Raw genomic sequence first — 13,873 nt, 5'->3', positions numbered from 1 at the left:
TCAATCAGTTTCATTCATCTACCCAAATCTCTCACCTCTGACTTTCTCCGCAGGCATTAGGATGTCTTTTCTGTCAACCTCAGATGGACTGTAAATACAGTGACGGCACCTACTTTGTTCTGAATCCTTGCCCCCCCCCTCCCCCTGATCCCTCCTTTGATCCAACTTTCCTCTCTGCACCGTGTGCTCCTGCAGATTAGAGTTGGCATTTGGCTACTGAATATCCCAGGTCTTGTAAGCACAAGTGCATGTCTCCAATTGTCCTTTGTCTTTTGACTGAGCACAGCACTGAGATGTTCCCAAGTCGAGGCCAACATAAGGTTAACTGAATGCAAACTCGAACCCAGCCACCAAGGAACTCTAAGCCAGCTTGGCTCGACACGCTAGCACTCACATTTTTGCAAATCTAAATCTTCAAGCCCGAGGTTTTGTCTTGCTTAGCAGAGCCAGACAAGGATTGGAGGCTTTTCCTTTTCTTTTTTAGCTGAACATCGAGGGGGAATGTGCTTTGATAGCCTGCAGGCTCTTTAGGTGTCTTTCCACTCTCAGGTTTTGATTGGCAGCCCCGGGACTCAGGCAGTATTACCATTTATCTCACTACAGCACACACCTAACAGCACTCAGAGTCACCAGAACAGTCTGACAAGCCTTTTAACTTACAACTTATAGAGTTCCCTCCTAAAAAGGGATAAACATGCAAACAGAGGTTTGCATTGGTTCTACACAAGTCACAAACGTTAAGCAGTAAGGTGATCTCTGTCAAAGCTGAAGCTGAGACGTTAGCTGTGAAACTAAAAGTAGAGGGAAGAGGAGCTGTGTCTAAGATTTTGAGTTAAGTAATTTACCGCCATTCTGGACATCAGCGATTGTAGGGAAGAAAATTATTCTGTGTGCATCATTCTGTAGCTGCTACTTTGATTGAATTGACTGCTTTCCTAAATAACTCCAGTTTAAAGTGGAGGGTGTGGATCTTCCTGTTTTATTCCAGGTCCAAGTTTCAAGCTCAGATATGGTGTATTCACGTGAACGGTTAACAAACGTAGCAACACAAGTATATTACAGAACATTTTCATTTATGAATTTTATTTATTCAGTGTTTATTTTTAAATACATAGCTACTATTAAACATCATACAGTATTTCTGAATAGGAAACTGTAATATAACAAAAACATGATAAATCCCTAACAAAAGGCACCAGATCTCTGGTGGTCCTTTTTTAAAATATGGTTTCAACTTGGGTCAACTCTCTCTTTCTTTCTCCGTCAGACTCCCACGGGATGGATCTGTTTGCAGTTGCAGTCCATGAGTTCGGTCACGCCATCGGCCTGGTCCACACCTCAGCCATGGAGTCCATCATGAGACCGTACTACCAGGGTCCCGTAGGAGACCCACTGAAATACGACTTACCCTATGAAGACAAGGTCCGCGTCTGGCAACTCTACGGTATGAGGGAACATCCATCCACTGCTCTGTGTCTGTCTGGGACAGAGAAAGAGAGACAGAGAGAGAGCAATTGATGAGCTCTGTGGAGCGAGGTTATTGATTAATGAAAACACGGATGGAGTTAATTGGACCTCTTTTTATGGCATATGACCTTATCACACCATTGCCTGGTGCAGAGAGTAGCAGCGTGCGGGGGAGAGACTAATGATCACAAAGGCAAGAATGAAGCTCAGGAAATAATGCTGAGGGACAGGACTGCAAGCGAGGGAGATGAATTGAACTGAATTAAACATAGACACTAAGACAAAACTGCTGTACTGCGGCACAATAAGATAAATGCATATTGTAATGCCAAAGAGGAGGTAGCTGAGCTCCATCCATCCATTTTCTGCCACTTAGCTGGAGCCAGGGCAAGTTGCAGCAGGCTAAGCAAGGTAGTCCAGACATCCCTTTCCCAAGGGCTGGCAACGTTTGCACTGTCTGTCTAGTTGTTTGATTAATAGATTAATTATTGGAATGAGAAACAAATGAAAAAAATACCCAGCATAAGTTTGTTATAGCCCAAGTTTGTGTCTTAAAATTACACATTTCAAGACCCAATAAAATCAAAATGACAATGATATACAACAACATCAGACACTGTGTTTCCTTCATAAATTAATTTTGCAATTATTTGTCTTGTCTTTTGTCTGTTAATTTGATCTTTAATCATATATCCTCTCTAGGTGTCAGAGACTCAGTGTCCCACACCAATCGACCAGGCAACCCCTCCCAGACAGCTGAACCTCCCGTCCTGCTGGACCTGCCTGAAAACAGATCCACTCTCTTGTAAGTAGAAGACGTGGTGTCTTTTTTTAGAGCAGCTCTTTATCAGCCTCTTTATCAATAGTGTTTCATCCTCTCCTTTTTTGGTCTTCTCAAACACACACACACTCTTGATTCATGCTTTCCCAAGCTCCCTCAGGTGTCTCTGCCCACTGCTTTAGTAAAGATGTTGGAGCAGAGGATGTAATAAATGTTCCCTATAGATGAACCCAGACAGACAAAGTTAAAAGGCCCTCTATCAGAGCCTAAATGCTGCTGTGTGTGGAGCCAATGGGACAATAGCTCCCAACCTTTTTTGTTAGACGTACCTGCACGGCTCTGCCGAACCAAAGCACCCCTTCAACCACACAACCTGTCATGTTCCAAATGTGTTTGTTAGAACTAATTTTAAAGTTTGCATTGTTCTGTTTTAAAAAATATAAAATAATTTCATACTTTTGGAAAAAAAAAAAAAAGACTGAATTGCTTTCATAATTTTCAAATAAACACGTTTTTTAATCATATCATCATTTCTATTCTATCAAATTAGTTGAGGTACTCCACAGTCTTGCCACGTAACCCCATGGCATCTGCTGCAGAGGGACCTTCTGTGATACAAGTACCCCAGTTGGGGGTCACCGCTCTGGCAGAACTATAAAATGTAATTTAAATTTGGCTTTACAGGGTCACACACACACACACACACACATACAGGACATGAAATCACCAAATTCAAGAGCTCTTCACCTCATGGCGATGTGCTGGTACTAAAAGGAGACGGATTACCACAATAACTGGGTTTTTTCCTCCGGCCACCATGACTAAAAATTTCATGAGCATCTGGGCATTAACTTATCATTCAGCCTCAGGTGGGCATCAGAGGAGAGATAATGTAATAGTCAGAATGATCAAAAATCATCAAGGGAGCATAAATATGATGAGTGGATATGTATAGGTGGATATTTTGGCCGCAGAGAGGTGATTGAGGAAAGATCACCACAGGGTTCATCCTCTGTGGACCATTAAAAATTGGACACCCAGTGTGGCACAACAGGAAAGATGATATCATCAAAATCATTAGGACTCCTCAACTGAGGAATATTAATATCGTTATAAAATTTCTTTACAACCTGTTCAGTGACAGCAAAGGTATCTCTCTCTCTCTCTCTTTCTCTCTCTCTCTCTCTTTGTCTCTCTCTCTCTCTTTCTCTCTCTCTCTCTCTCTTTGTCTCTCTCTCTCTCTCTCTCTTTCTCTCTCTCTCTCTCTCTCTCTCTGGACCAAAGACTTGGACGGTCCAAAAACAGACCCATCCTAAAAAGGAGAGTAGAGCAACGTGTCAGTCAGGCTACACAGCATGTGAACCATACAGGAATTTTGAGGGATGACCTGGATTCAGGAGTCTTTTGTCTGCTAGTCCACATGATTCCTCACAGTAGGAGCCATCAGTGTCATCTTTATAATGCTGGGATTGTGGCTCACATATGTCTGAATATTGTTAAACTTACACAGTAAACAAGAGTTAGTTTTTTGTCTCACTCACCAAGTCAACCACTTATAGATTTAACATAAGCTGAGACTGGATTCTTTGCAAGTGTACTTGTACTGTGATGGTCTCTGGAATTAATGAGATCAACAGAGGGCAGCTAGCTCAGGGAGTGATCAAACTGTGCTTCAAACTACACTGACAACAATGTGCATGGCTTGCTGACCTCCATGCATACACTTGCACAAACATGCGAAGACTATGCAGCAGTTCCAAAGTAAACAGGCATATAAAACCCCACTTACCCTCAATAGTTTTGCCTTTTCACTGCCCACATTACTCAAGCGTTGAAAAACTGGATTATGGTTGACAAGGGTCACAATTGCTGACCACTAGGCAGCGGTGTCGTGTTAATAGAGCTCTGAATGGAGATCTTTGTTGATAATACAAGGGCTGGCGGCCTCCCACTCACAGTGGCAGCCCTGTGGTGCTAATGGCTTCATCATTGGCAGGCCTACCACGTCAGGGCTCTAAATCACTTATTAGCCCTGGGGATAAATGCACTGGGGGGCCTCACTGTGTCAGCTTGATAGCGTTTCACGAAATGTTTAGCCTATTTAATTGAAGGAAACACATACACGTAGATCCATGTCTTCAGACTATCTCAGTAGGTGAGTGCAAATTATCATATAGTTGTTTTTAGTATGCAAATGTCTTTAACTGGCTTTGTTTTTTATCTGTGCGCTGTATACCTTACGATAAGTGAGGTTGTTGTTGTGTTGTGTTTTATGTGTAAAATAAGGCATGCATGTAGCCTCAAACACTCAGTGTCCAGCAAATGAATTTGAATGTCATGTCTTCCTTGGTTTCTTAAAAAAAAAAAATTCTGCCTTCCTCTTTCTCTGTTCTTGCTCTCTTCAACTCCTCTCGCATCCTTCCTCCAAATTTCCTCTCTCAGGCTGGCACGAGATGCCCCAGACAGATGCACCAGTCACTTTGATGCCGTGGCCCAAATACGAGGGGAGGCCTTCTTTTTCAAAGGTATTCAAGCCTAAAAGGAGAACGAGAGATGGACAAACAGGCAGATAGAGAGTGACAGTGAGAGAGAAGGGAGAAATAGAGGTGAATGGAGAGGAGATAAAGTGAAAGAGTAAAGGACATGGGGCTGGGCTTAAGATAGAGTGGTGACTCCAGCAATCAATAGAAAGCCAAGTCATGTGTGGCTCCTAGAGCTCGTATCACAGTCTCACACACCATCACATATTCTGTGGTCTAAACAAAATGTTCCTTTAGTGGTCAGACTGCCTTGCTGTAAACATTATTATCATCTTTATCTTTATTATCGCCTGAGCTTGAAATTGATCTTTTTTTTGCTCATTTAAGAGTCTTGCTAGTATATTTGCAAAGCAAGAGAACTTTCATTATTCACAACATTTTTAATAAAGTCAAATTGAAAATTATTTCAATAACGTTCCCCTTCTTGCTAAATGATTATGCCTCTCTCCTCCTGAGCACAAGCCCAAATGCCTTTTTGCCAAATACTCTTGTTCGCAGGTAGATAGATGTAGCAAACTAAATTAACAAGGTAACAAAATGTATTATTTTTAAATGCAAGTTTTAAATCACTTTGAGCTTTAGTTTTTCTAAAGCCTGGTCATTGGCTGGCTTTTGTAGAGCTCCTAAAAAGTCATTCTGAAAAAGTTCCGAGCTCTAACCTTTTCCTGCCTGTCACAGGGAAGTACTTCTGGCGACTAACTCGAGAGAAGCACCTGGTGTCTCTTCGTCCGGCTCAGATCCATCGCTTCTGGAGGGGCCTCCCGCAGAATCTGGACAGTGTGGATGCTGTGTATGAGAGGCCTGGGGACCACAAAATTGTATTTTTTAAAGGTAAACATCTCTATCTGATACAAGTTTCTCTTGTATTTTGTATTTGTTTCATTCTGGTATAATTGGGTGGATATATTCCAAACTATAAAGGTGTTATTTCTCCCTTTAATTATTACATCTGTGTTTACCCCTCAGGTCTAAAATACTGGGTGTTTAAAGACAATATTGTGGAAGAAGGTTACCCTCGTCCAATCAGTGACTTTGGCCTGCCCTTGGAAGGAGTGGATGCAGCTTTTGTTTGGCTACACAACGACAAAACCTACTTCTTCAAGGACAACCACTACTGGCGCTACGACGACCACCTGAGGCATATGGACCTGGGCTACCCTAAAGACAGCACGCTTTGGAAGGGCCTGCCACCACACCTGGACGATGCCATGAGGTGGTCTGATGGTGAGTCGTCTCGAAAACGAACCCCTCATTCTTCTTTGCTTTTCATTTCACCTCCCCTGACAAAGTCATTGAGCCACAGACAGATTTAAGAAACGTCTTAATCTTTATGCTCTGCACTTTAGTTTTAAGAGAAACCAAAATTGAAACAGAGCTATAAACAGAAATTTCCTCATCACTGGAAAAGTAACGTTAACACAGATCTATAAAGTCTTATGTGGTTCTAGCAGGAACTATGAAAAGCAAGGAAAAGTTGTGTCACTGTTGTATTCAACAAATAACAGCATCTATTAAATTTTATCATGCAAGTGAGAACGATACACTAACAGCACACCCACACACACATACAGGCGCTTGGTGAATATGATGTATACATTGCCTACACAATAACAAATAATCACTGACCCATAAAAAGTGAGCTGTGGTTATGGAAAATGAAATGTACAGCTGTATGTTTGCCTTTAGGGACATTTTGGATGCAAGCTGCTCAAGTTTCCAGACAACCAACTTTTTAGATTACAGACACTGAGTCAGTCTACCAGAAAGAGGTTGTAAGACTGGCATCTCATCTTGCCAACAACAGCCTTGACCTTTACACTGCAAACATAGCGGAGAGCCGTGTTGGGTGTTATGAATCCACAAGCCGGTCTCCCCTTATTAATCCGTGCAGCCGCTGTAAGCTCAGTGGTGTCAGTCAGATTCATGGGGAGCACACTTTTGAAAAACACTAAGATGGCATGACTAATCTAATCAAGGTGGTCCAGGACAAAATGTTCCTCCTGCATTTAACTCAGCACGATCAGCATCTCACAGCCAATCCTGATCCGGTTCTGCAGATCCATCTTCTGATTCAACTCTGCCTTACTCCAAGATAGAACTGAAGTTTGTTATTTGCACAATTGAGTAGCCAGTCAGCTTGCAGTACTAATTTGAGCTACATAGACTAGTAACTTTTTTCTTTTTATGTGTGAGTTTATGCATTTTATTGGTTTAGTTTTACTTTTCTTTTCTTGGTTTGACTCATACCTACTATGAGTCTTGGACTGTGGAACAATCCCATAACAGAGTAAATGTATTTGCCAGATTTAAAGCTGCATTAATTAATATTTTTATATGAACACTGCATAAAATAATTACTTGTTGTGTGAAAGACTTTGCTCGTGATGACAAACTTTCTGAGAATTATCACCTCTTTAGTTCCCTTCAGCTTTGTGGAACTTTTTTAGAATCTTTCAGCTCATTGTTTTGGTTTGGAATATGATATGTTAATATCTTATTTCACAGCTTCATAGTGGCCAAAATCAGATTATACTGCTTAAAGATTTATGTTTGTTTCATAAATCTTCTCATTTCAGCTTGATAAAGCAGAGGTTTGTGGTGTTTCATCATGGCAGCATGGGCACTGCCTTCTGTTTCAATATAATTAAAACAGGTTCTAGGTTATAATTATAATCAAAAACACATCAGGAATAAAGTGTCAGTGCCAGATGGACGACACGTCTTGTTCTCTGCTAATGGCCTCAAATTGGCTCATACAATTTATGACATATGGTCGACCACTTCACCATTGACCTTTTTCAAGTATAAATCAGTCAGATACTTTGATCTTTGATCAGCAATCAATGCAGTTCTACTTCACAGGCAACATTATACACAGTCAGCACAAGCCTTCTATAGCAAACAGAATATTGATTTGTTAGACACTGTGTGACATTAGCGATACATTTGCAGTGCTGTTACAGATCTAGATGAGTTTCCTACAGTGTGCCACATCAGACACAGAGTAGATCAGTGGGATATTAATATCGGGTCTCAGAGCTGTGACACATGTTTCACCTGTCTTTGTTGAATTTTTCTTATTAACATTCACAGGAGCAGAGTTCTGAAGTACTGAACACTGAGCACACCTTTGATTTATGTTTTTTTTTTCTTTCAAAAGATTGGTTACCTTAACTTATATTTAAGATATTGCTTTTGTAGTTTCCTCCATGTACAAATAGTGCTGACATTTACCACAGTGTCCAACTGAGTAAAGTAATTTATTTACTCAATATTAATTTAACAAAAAGCCCGAGATGAAATTTACACACAACAGTTTTAATGAACTAATGATACACCAATGAAATGCTTAGTTTGATGAATATCTATCTTATATTATTCAGTTAGTGTGTGCGTTGATGTGTGTGTCCTCCTCCCCTCCTATCTCTCTCCTTCACCTCCCTTTAGATCCGTCTCCTAACCTCCCCCCTCTCCTCTTCACTCTCCTTCGTTGTGGCTAGCTTTATAGGTGGAGGTGAGGTAATGTGATCATTACCGGAGCGTGTCACGCCTGAATCTGCCATGTCAGTAATATTTACAGACTATGTGCATCTGGGCCTGTAAAGCATTCTGGTCTTTTACTTTCTATAAAATGTCTAGTACCTTCTATAAAAACCATGCACATATGCGTGAAAATGTATGTGTGCGTGAGTGTGTGTGTGTGTGTGAGCTCACAGCTGGGCCCTGTGTAATTATGTGTGGCATTAGCATGAAATTACCCATTACGAGGAGTCGTCATTAGTGTGTACTGGAAAATGAATTGCAACAATAAGAAAAATTCATCAAAATGTACCACATAGAACTGTATTGTATACACAGATCTTAATGTTTGTTAAGGCAGTCTAAATTCTGTAGAAGTTTCACTGACTAGTTCTATTTCTGAAATGTGGGCCAGTTAATGCAGTTTGATGCGTCTTGTCTCTTTGCGGAAACTTTTTCCTTTTAAGTGTACTTTGATTGTATACATAATATGTACATTTTTTTGGTCTGCAGCTCATTGGTTTTGATGTTTCACAGTTATAACTTGGAAAGTTAATTAATAAGATCACTGAGATTTAGTCTCTTGGACTAAATAGGCTGAGACCAAGAGACTCTTTCAAAACTTGATTCAATCACTGTGCAGCATAGGAGGATGTGGAGGATAATAGAATCAGACTTAATAAGTTCTTAAATATGAAATAAATCAATAAGGCAGCTGTTATTCTGGCCTCTGAAAGTCTCCAATAATATTAAAAGCAATGAAGGCCATATGAAGGACATACTTCCATTTAGCCTCATGTTATTGAGTTAAATTGATTCGTATGAATTATCCTTTTCAAACAGGACAAAAGGTTTATGTTTACTTCTTACTTGGGTGTACAATATTATGTTAAATATCTAGAATATCTTTTTTTTTTTTTACATGTTCTTTATAAATCCAGTTTAACCCCATCAGTCTCAGCAGAATCCCAGTGTTAGTTCCACTTTTTAAATGTGGCTCACACACAAACCAAATGCTGTGTCTCGCTGTCAGTAGCTCTGGTGCTTTTGGGTAAAATTGAGCTATCAAGCTCGGCTGTAACCCCTTCTTGCATGTTGTTATTATAATCCAAGCAACATGTGCACATTAAAGTTAGGTTGTTTCCCATTCTCCTTAATTAGGGTTAGGGGAATATAAATAGTTCATTATAATAGCTGCTGAGGTAATTTAGTGGTTATGAAGCTTTGGTAAGAAACTGTGTTGACTCTTGACTCTGTAAAGTCAGTGATTCGGTTTGACTTGAGTAAGGTCTGAGTTAAAGTTACTTTGTTGTTGTACTTATTGGTCATAATGCTGTTATAAACTCATACTTTCAGTCAGATTTATCAGTTCTTTCTTCTGTCATGAGCTGTCGTATTTGACACATTCTCATAAATGCACTTTGTAATCCATATCAAAAAAAAAAAAAAAAATGTAGATCCTTATTTGAAGCTGAAGAGAAACTATGAGAGCACATTGCAAAGAGTTTTTGCCTGTGGCTGAATGAGTTAAAAAGATATATCATATAAATCTTAAGCTGAAGAGGTAATGTATTAATTAAATTTCATAATTGTAGAGATAATATCAAATACTGTGATAATTTTGTCTAAGAAAACGACACAGTGAAATTATAAAATCAGCATGATCCTGCCATTTCCTTTGACCAGATAATAGCTTCAGATCTGAAGTTGGCCCCCGGGTGCTGGAGAAAGGTTGCCTGCTGTTCCTAAGCAATTATGATAGGTCAAATGCTGAGGACATGCTTTCCCATAGGGATTAATAATGCTTACTTCAACTCACATTGTTTTGGCTGCCTTTACCAGGCAAATCCCCTCTAAGGAATGTTTCCACCAGTTGTCCAGATACAGCTTTGATGAAGCACTTGTAGATGTTGAAAAATGGCACAAAAACAACTAATTAGCAAGAGGTGCTTAGTCCTTGGTTCAGGCCACTCTCAAAGGGAGTGAGTAGCATCACCTCTCTCCCCCTGCGGCAATTCCCAGCTGAATGTGTCGTGGCTCTTTTCCCTGTTAGGTGTTTAGAGGTCTGTGTTGTGTCTGAGCTTTCGCCAGCTTCACAGGTCCTGCTCCAAGCTCTTTGATGTGTGTGTGAGTAAGAACAAGCCAAATGCAAAAGAGGGGCAGTCCCAACAAAATCCCCATTTCTATTGAAAGACATGTAAAGATGCATGCACATGCAGAATATAAACAAGAACTCAAAAACTGGAATATATGCAAACCTTTGGACCAGAGTACTGGAGCCTCATCAAAGCTGCTTCCACCAACATAGGATGAAGAGAAAACTGTGAAATAAAGAGAGAGAAAGAGAGAAGTGAAGAAGATGTGATGACAAACTCACGGTGAAAAGCGAGTGAGAAGGGTGTTAAGAAGAGATGGAGAAATCACAGGTTTAAGAGGTGGATAAAAAAAGATGATGAGAGAATTAGTATGAAAAGAACAATGCTGGAGGGAGAAAAGCACAAGTTAAAAGAAGGAGCAAAAGAGCATCCGTATTTTCTTTCTCAATACGGATGCTCATATACTTCTGTTGTCTGTATTTTAATACTTAATTTGCATCATTGTTGTGCTTTTGTCTGCCTTAAGGGCAAAGACAACTTTCCACCAGATGTGAGGTCTAGTAGTATATTGTTTTCTGATCCATGTTGTTCTGTCTCTATCTCATAGCACACACTGATGCCAACCCTCTCTCTTCCCTCTCCTTGCGAAGGCTCGTCCTATTTTTTCAAGGGGAAGGAGTATTGGCGAGTGCCAGGTAGCGACATGGAGGTGGAGGCGGGATACCCCCGTCTCATCGCTAAGGACTGGCTGCTGTGCACCGAGATGCAGTCGGACTCTCCGGACGCAGAGCCCAAAAGCACGGAGACGAGAGTCAACGTGCACCATCACCCAGACCACGCAGAGAATGGATACGAGGTGTGCTCCTGCACCTCTGACACAGCCTCGCCTTTGGGCGCCCGCCCCTCCCCATCTCCCATCTGGCTGCTCCCACCTCTCTGGACGATCTCAGTGGCCCTCCGCTCTGAACTGCTATGATGCCAAAGCATGGGACAAAGTTCTCAAGCTGAGTGCAGGAGACAGACTCACTAGCGAAGGGCCAGAGGACACTAAATACAACATTTTGTTCATATAAATATCAATTGGTATGTTTTTGCTATTATTTTGCTGTTATTTATTTCACATGCCATTTGGTGGTCATCTAAAGCGCCTTGCAGTATGGGTAGTGCATACAGTTATCATGTCATACTAGGGTATCCCTAGTATCCATCAGTCCACTGACAATGACAGTGCTAGTATCATACTTTACAAATTGAGGTACACACAATCACAAGGTCTGTTCTTTAGCTTCTCGAATGACTGAACTTTCTCTGCAAGGAGAGTTAACTGAAGGGTGGGACAGATCAAAGTTATGTTCACATAAAATACAACAGTAGTCTTACAGCACCGATGATAATTATTTTACTTCATGTACAACAGGTTTACAGCAATAATGAATTGCATCGTGGGATATAAGCAGATAGACACTGGTGAAAAGGGTCTGTGTTTACCTTAAAGGAATAGTTCCACATTTTGGGAGTTGGATGAGAAGATCAATACAACTCTTACATCTGTGCGCTAAATGCAAAGCAACAGCCAGGAGCTGCTTATCTTAGCTTAAAGACAAAAAACAAGGGGAAACAGCTAGCCTGGCTCTGATCAAAGGTACACAAACTCAATCCACCTACTTGCACCTCTATAGCTTATTAATTATCACATTTTATCCAGCTTCTTTAATACATACAAAAACAGTGTAAGATGACATATTGTGGTTTTACAGGCCGTGAGGTGCTGCTAAGATGATTTTATGACCCTCAGACACAACCAGGCTGTTTCTCCCTGTTTCCAGGCTTCATGTTAAGCCAAGCATGGCTGGCACGGTGGTGCAGTGGTTAGCACTGTCGCCTCACAGCAAGAGGGTTCGAACCTGGAACCCTCTTGCTGGTCTGGGCTCTTCTGTGTGGAGTTTGCATGTTCTCCCTGTGCCTGCGTGGGTTCTCTCCGGGTACTCCGGCTTCCTCCCACAGTCCCAAAAACATGCATGGGTTAGGTTAACTGGCTACTCTAAATTGCCCGTAGGTGTGAGTGTGTGCGTGTGTGGTTGTCTGTCTTTGTGTGTCAGCCCTGCGATTGACTGGCGACCAGTCCAGGGTGTACCCCGCCTCTCGCCCATAGTCAGCTGGGATAGGCTCCAGCTCCCCCGCGACCCTGATGGATTAAGCGGTAGAAATGAATGTTAAGCCAAGCTAACCAGCTCCTGGGTGTAGGCTTTTTTTTTTTAATCTATATTTCATGTTATTTTCAGCAAGAACATAATCCCCAAAATGTCAGACTATTGCTTTAAACAGTGCCTGGCAAGCAGAATGTCCTGCCAAGTTGCTTATTGCCTCCCAGCATTCTCCACCAATGAAATTGGTTGGTTACAGTTAAGGTTAGGGTTATAGCGGTGGTTAGGGTTTGGGTCCACCAATCCTACAGGAAGAGATGGAACTTTGACTATGTCTGACAGGTAGAGCTACCTGACAGACTTAAACCAGGGAGAAGAGTAACATTTGGAAACATAGATACCGAAGCAAGACAGCTGACTGACACCCTGGTGTGTATCAAGGCAGACAGGTGAAAAGTACCCTGGGATGTAGAGTAGATAGATAGTTACGCTTACAGACGCTTGGCCCCATGGGATGTTGACAGGAAGACACATGAATGGCGTGCTGGGCTGTTGACAGGTAGATAAATGGCATTCAGGGCTGCAAACAGGTAGATAGGTGAATACTGTCCAGTACAGCTACATGGAGCAAAGGGCATGCTGGGATGCAGGAAATGAGACAAATGAAGGATTTCCTGTGAGACAGAAAAGTTAAGATCCCAGACTTTCTTAATGCCGCTTAACGTCATTATCCTCGCTTAACTCCCTTACCTCCCACGTGTTTTGATGAACTGCTGCTCATGTATCTCCATGAATCCATCATTTTCACCCCCGGTACCGAAGCATTCCCCGCCATTATCAGAGGCAGTATTGGTTTTGTTGCATTTTTTGTAATAAATATGGATAGATTGTGATTCCATATTGCTTTGATCAGATTCTAGTTCACTGAGCCTTTTCTTCGTCAATCCAAGCTCCTACTGGTGATGTCCTTTGCAGACCTCACAAGATAGTAACCGGATTTATTCTTGCTGATATATTTACCTACAGTTTAATTATAGACACAGATATATTTGAGTGGAGATGTTCCATGGTTACTGCAAAACCAAGTGGACTGTGTATATTTCAAGCTGTGTTTTCTAATGTAAAATATTTTTGTAGAAAAATAAAAGAATCCAAATGACTTTATCGGCTAAGCGCGGTCACATGAATCTGTAGCGAGACAGATTATTTTGAGTACTCAGTCTCGCGGCTGTGTGGAACCGAGTGTGTGATTATTTAGTGTCAGTGAAAAGGAGCCCTGGGCTTGAAGACAGATGAAGGTAACATGACAGCTTGCAGACGCCAACT

The 13,873-nt window shown here is 41.3% G+C and overlaps 1 protein-coding gene across 1 annotated transcript in view; it reads left to right on the top strand.

Annotated features, from left to right (window-relative positions):
• The window catches only part of LOC121195588 (matrix metalloproteinase-17-like), a 67,854-nt gene extending 56,399 nt beyond the window's left edge, over positions 1 to 11,455 (top strand). The window contains exons 5-10 of the mRNA XM_041059152.1: positions 1,268 to 1,444; positions 2,170 to 2,272; positions 4,691 to 4,773; positions 5,467 to 5,619; positions 5,755 to 6,012; positions 11,054 to 11,455. Coding sequence (XP_040915086.1) covers positions 1,268 to 1,444; positions 2,170 to 2,272; positions 4,691 to 4,773; positions 5,467 to 5,619; positions 5,755 to 6,012; positions 11,054 to 11,379 — 1,100 coding nt within the window. The 3' untranslated portion in view covers positions 11,380 to 11,455. The remainder of the gene's footprint in view (positions 1 to 1,267; positions 1,445 to 2,169; positions 2,273 to 4,690; positions 4,774 to 5,466; positions 5,620 to 5,754; positions 6,013 to 11,053) is intronic.
• Positions 11,456 to 13,873: the final 2,418 nt, after the last annotated feature.

Source organism: Toxotes jaculatrix, chromosome 16 (genome assembly GCF_017976425.1).
Source record: "Toxotes jaculatrix isolate fToxJac2 chromosome 16, fToxJac2.pri, whole genome shotgun sequence".
In the NCBI taxonomy this organism is placed as follows: Eukaryota; Metazoa; Chordata; class Actinopteri; family Toxotidae; genus Toxotes; species Toxotes jaculatrix.
This window is presented reverse-complemented; position numbering and strand designations above follow the sequence as displayed.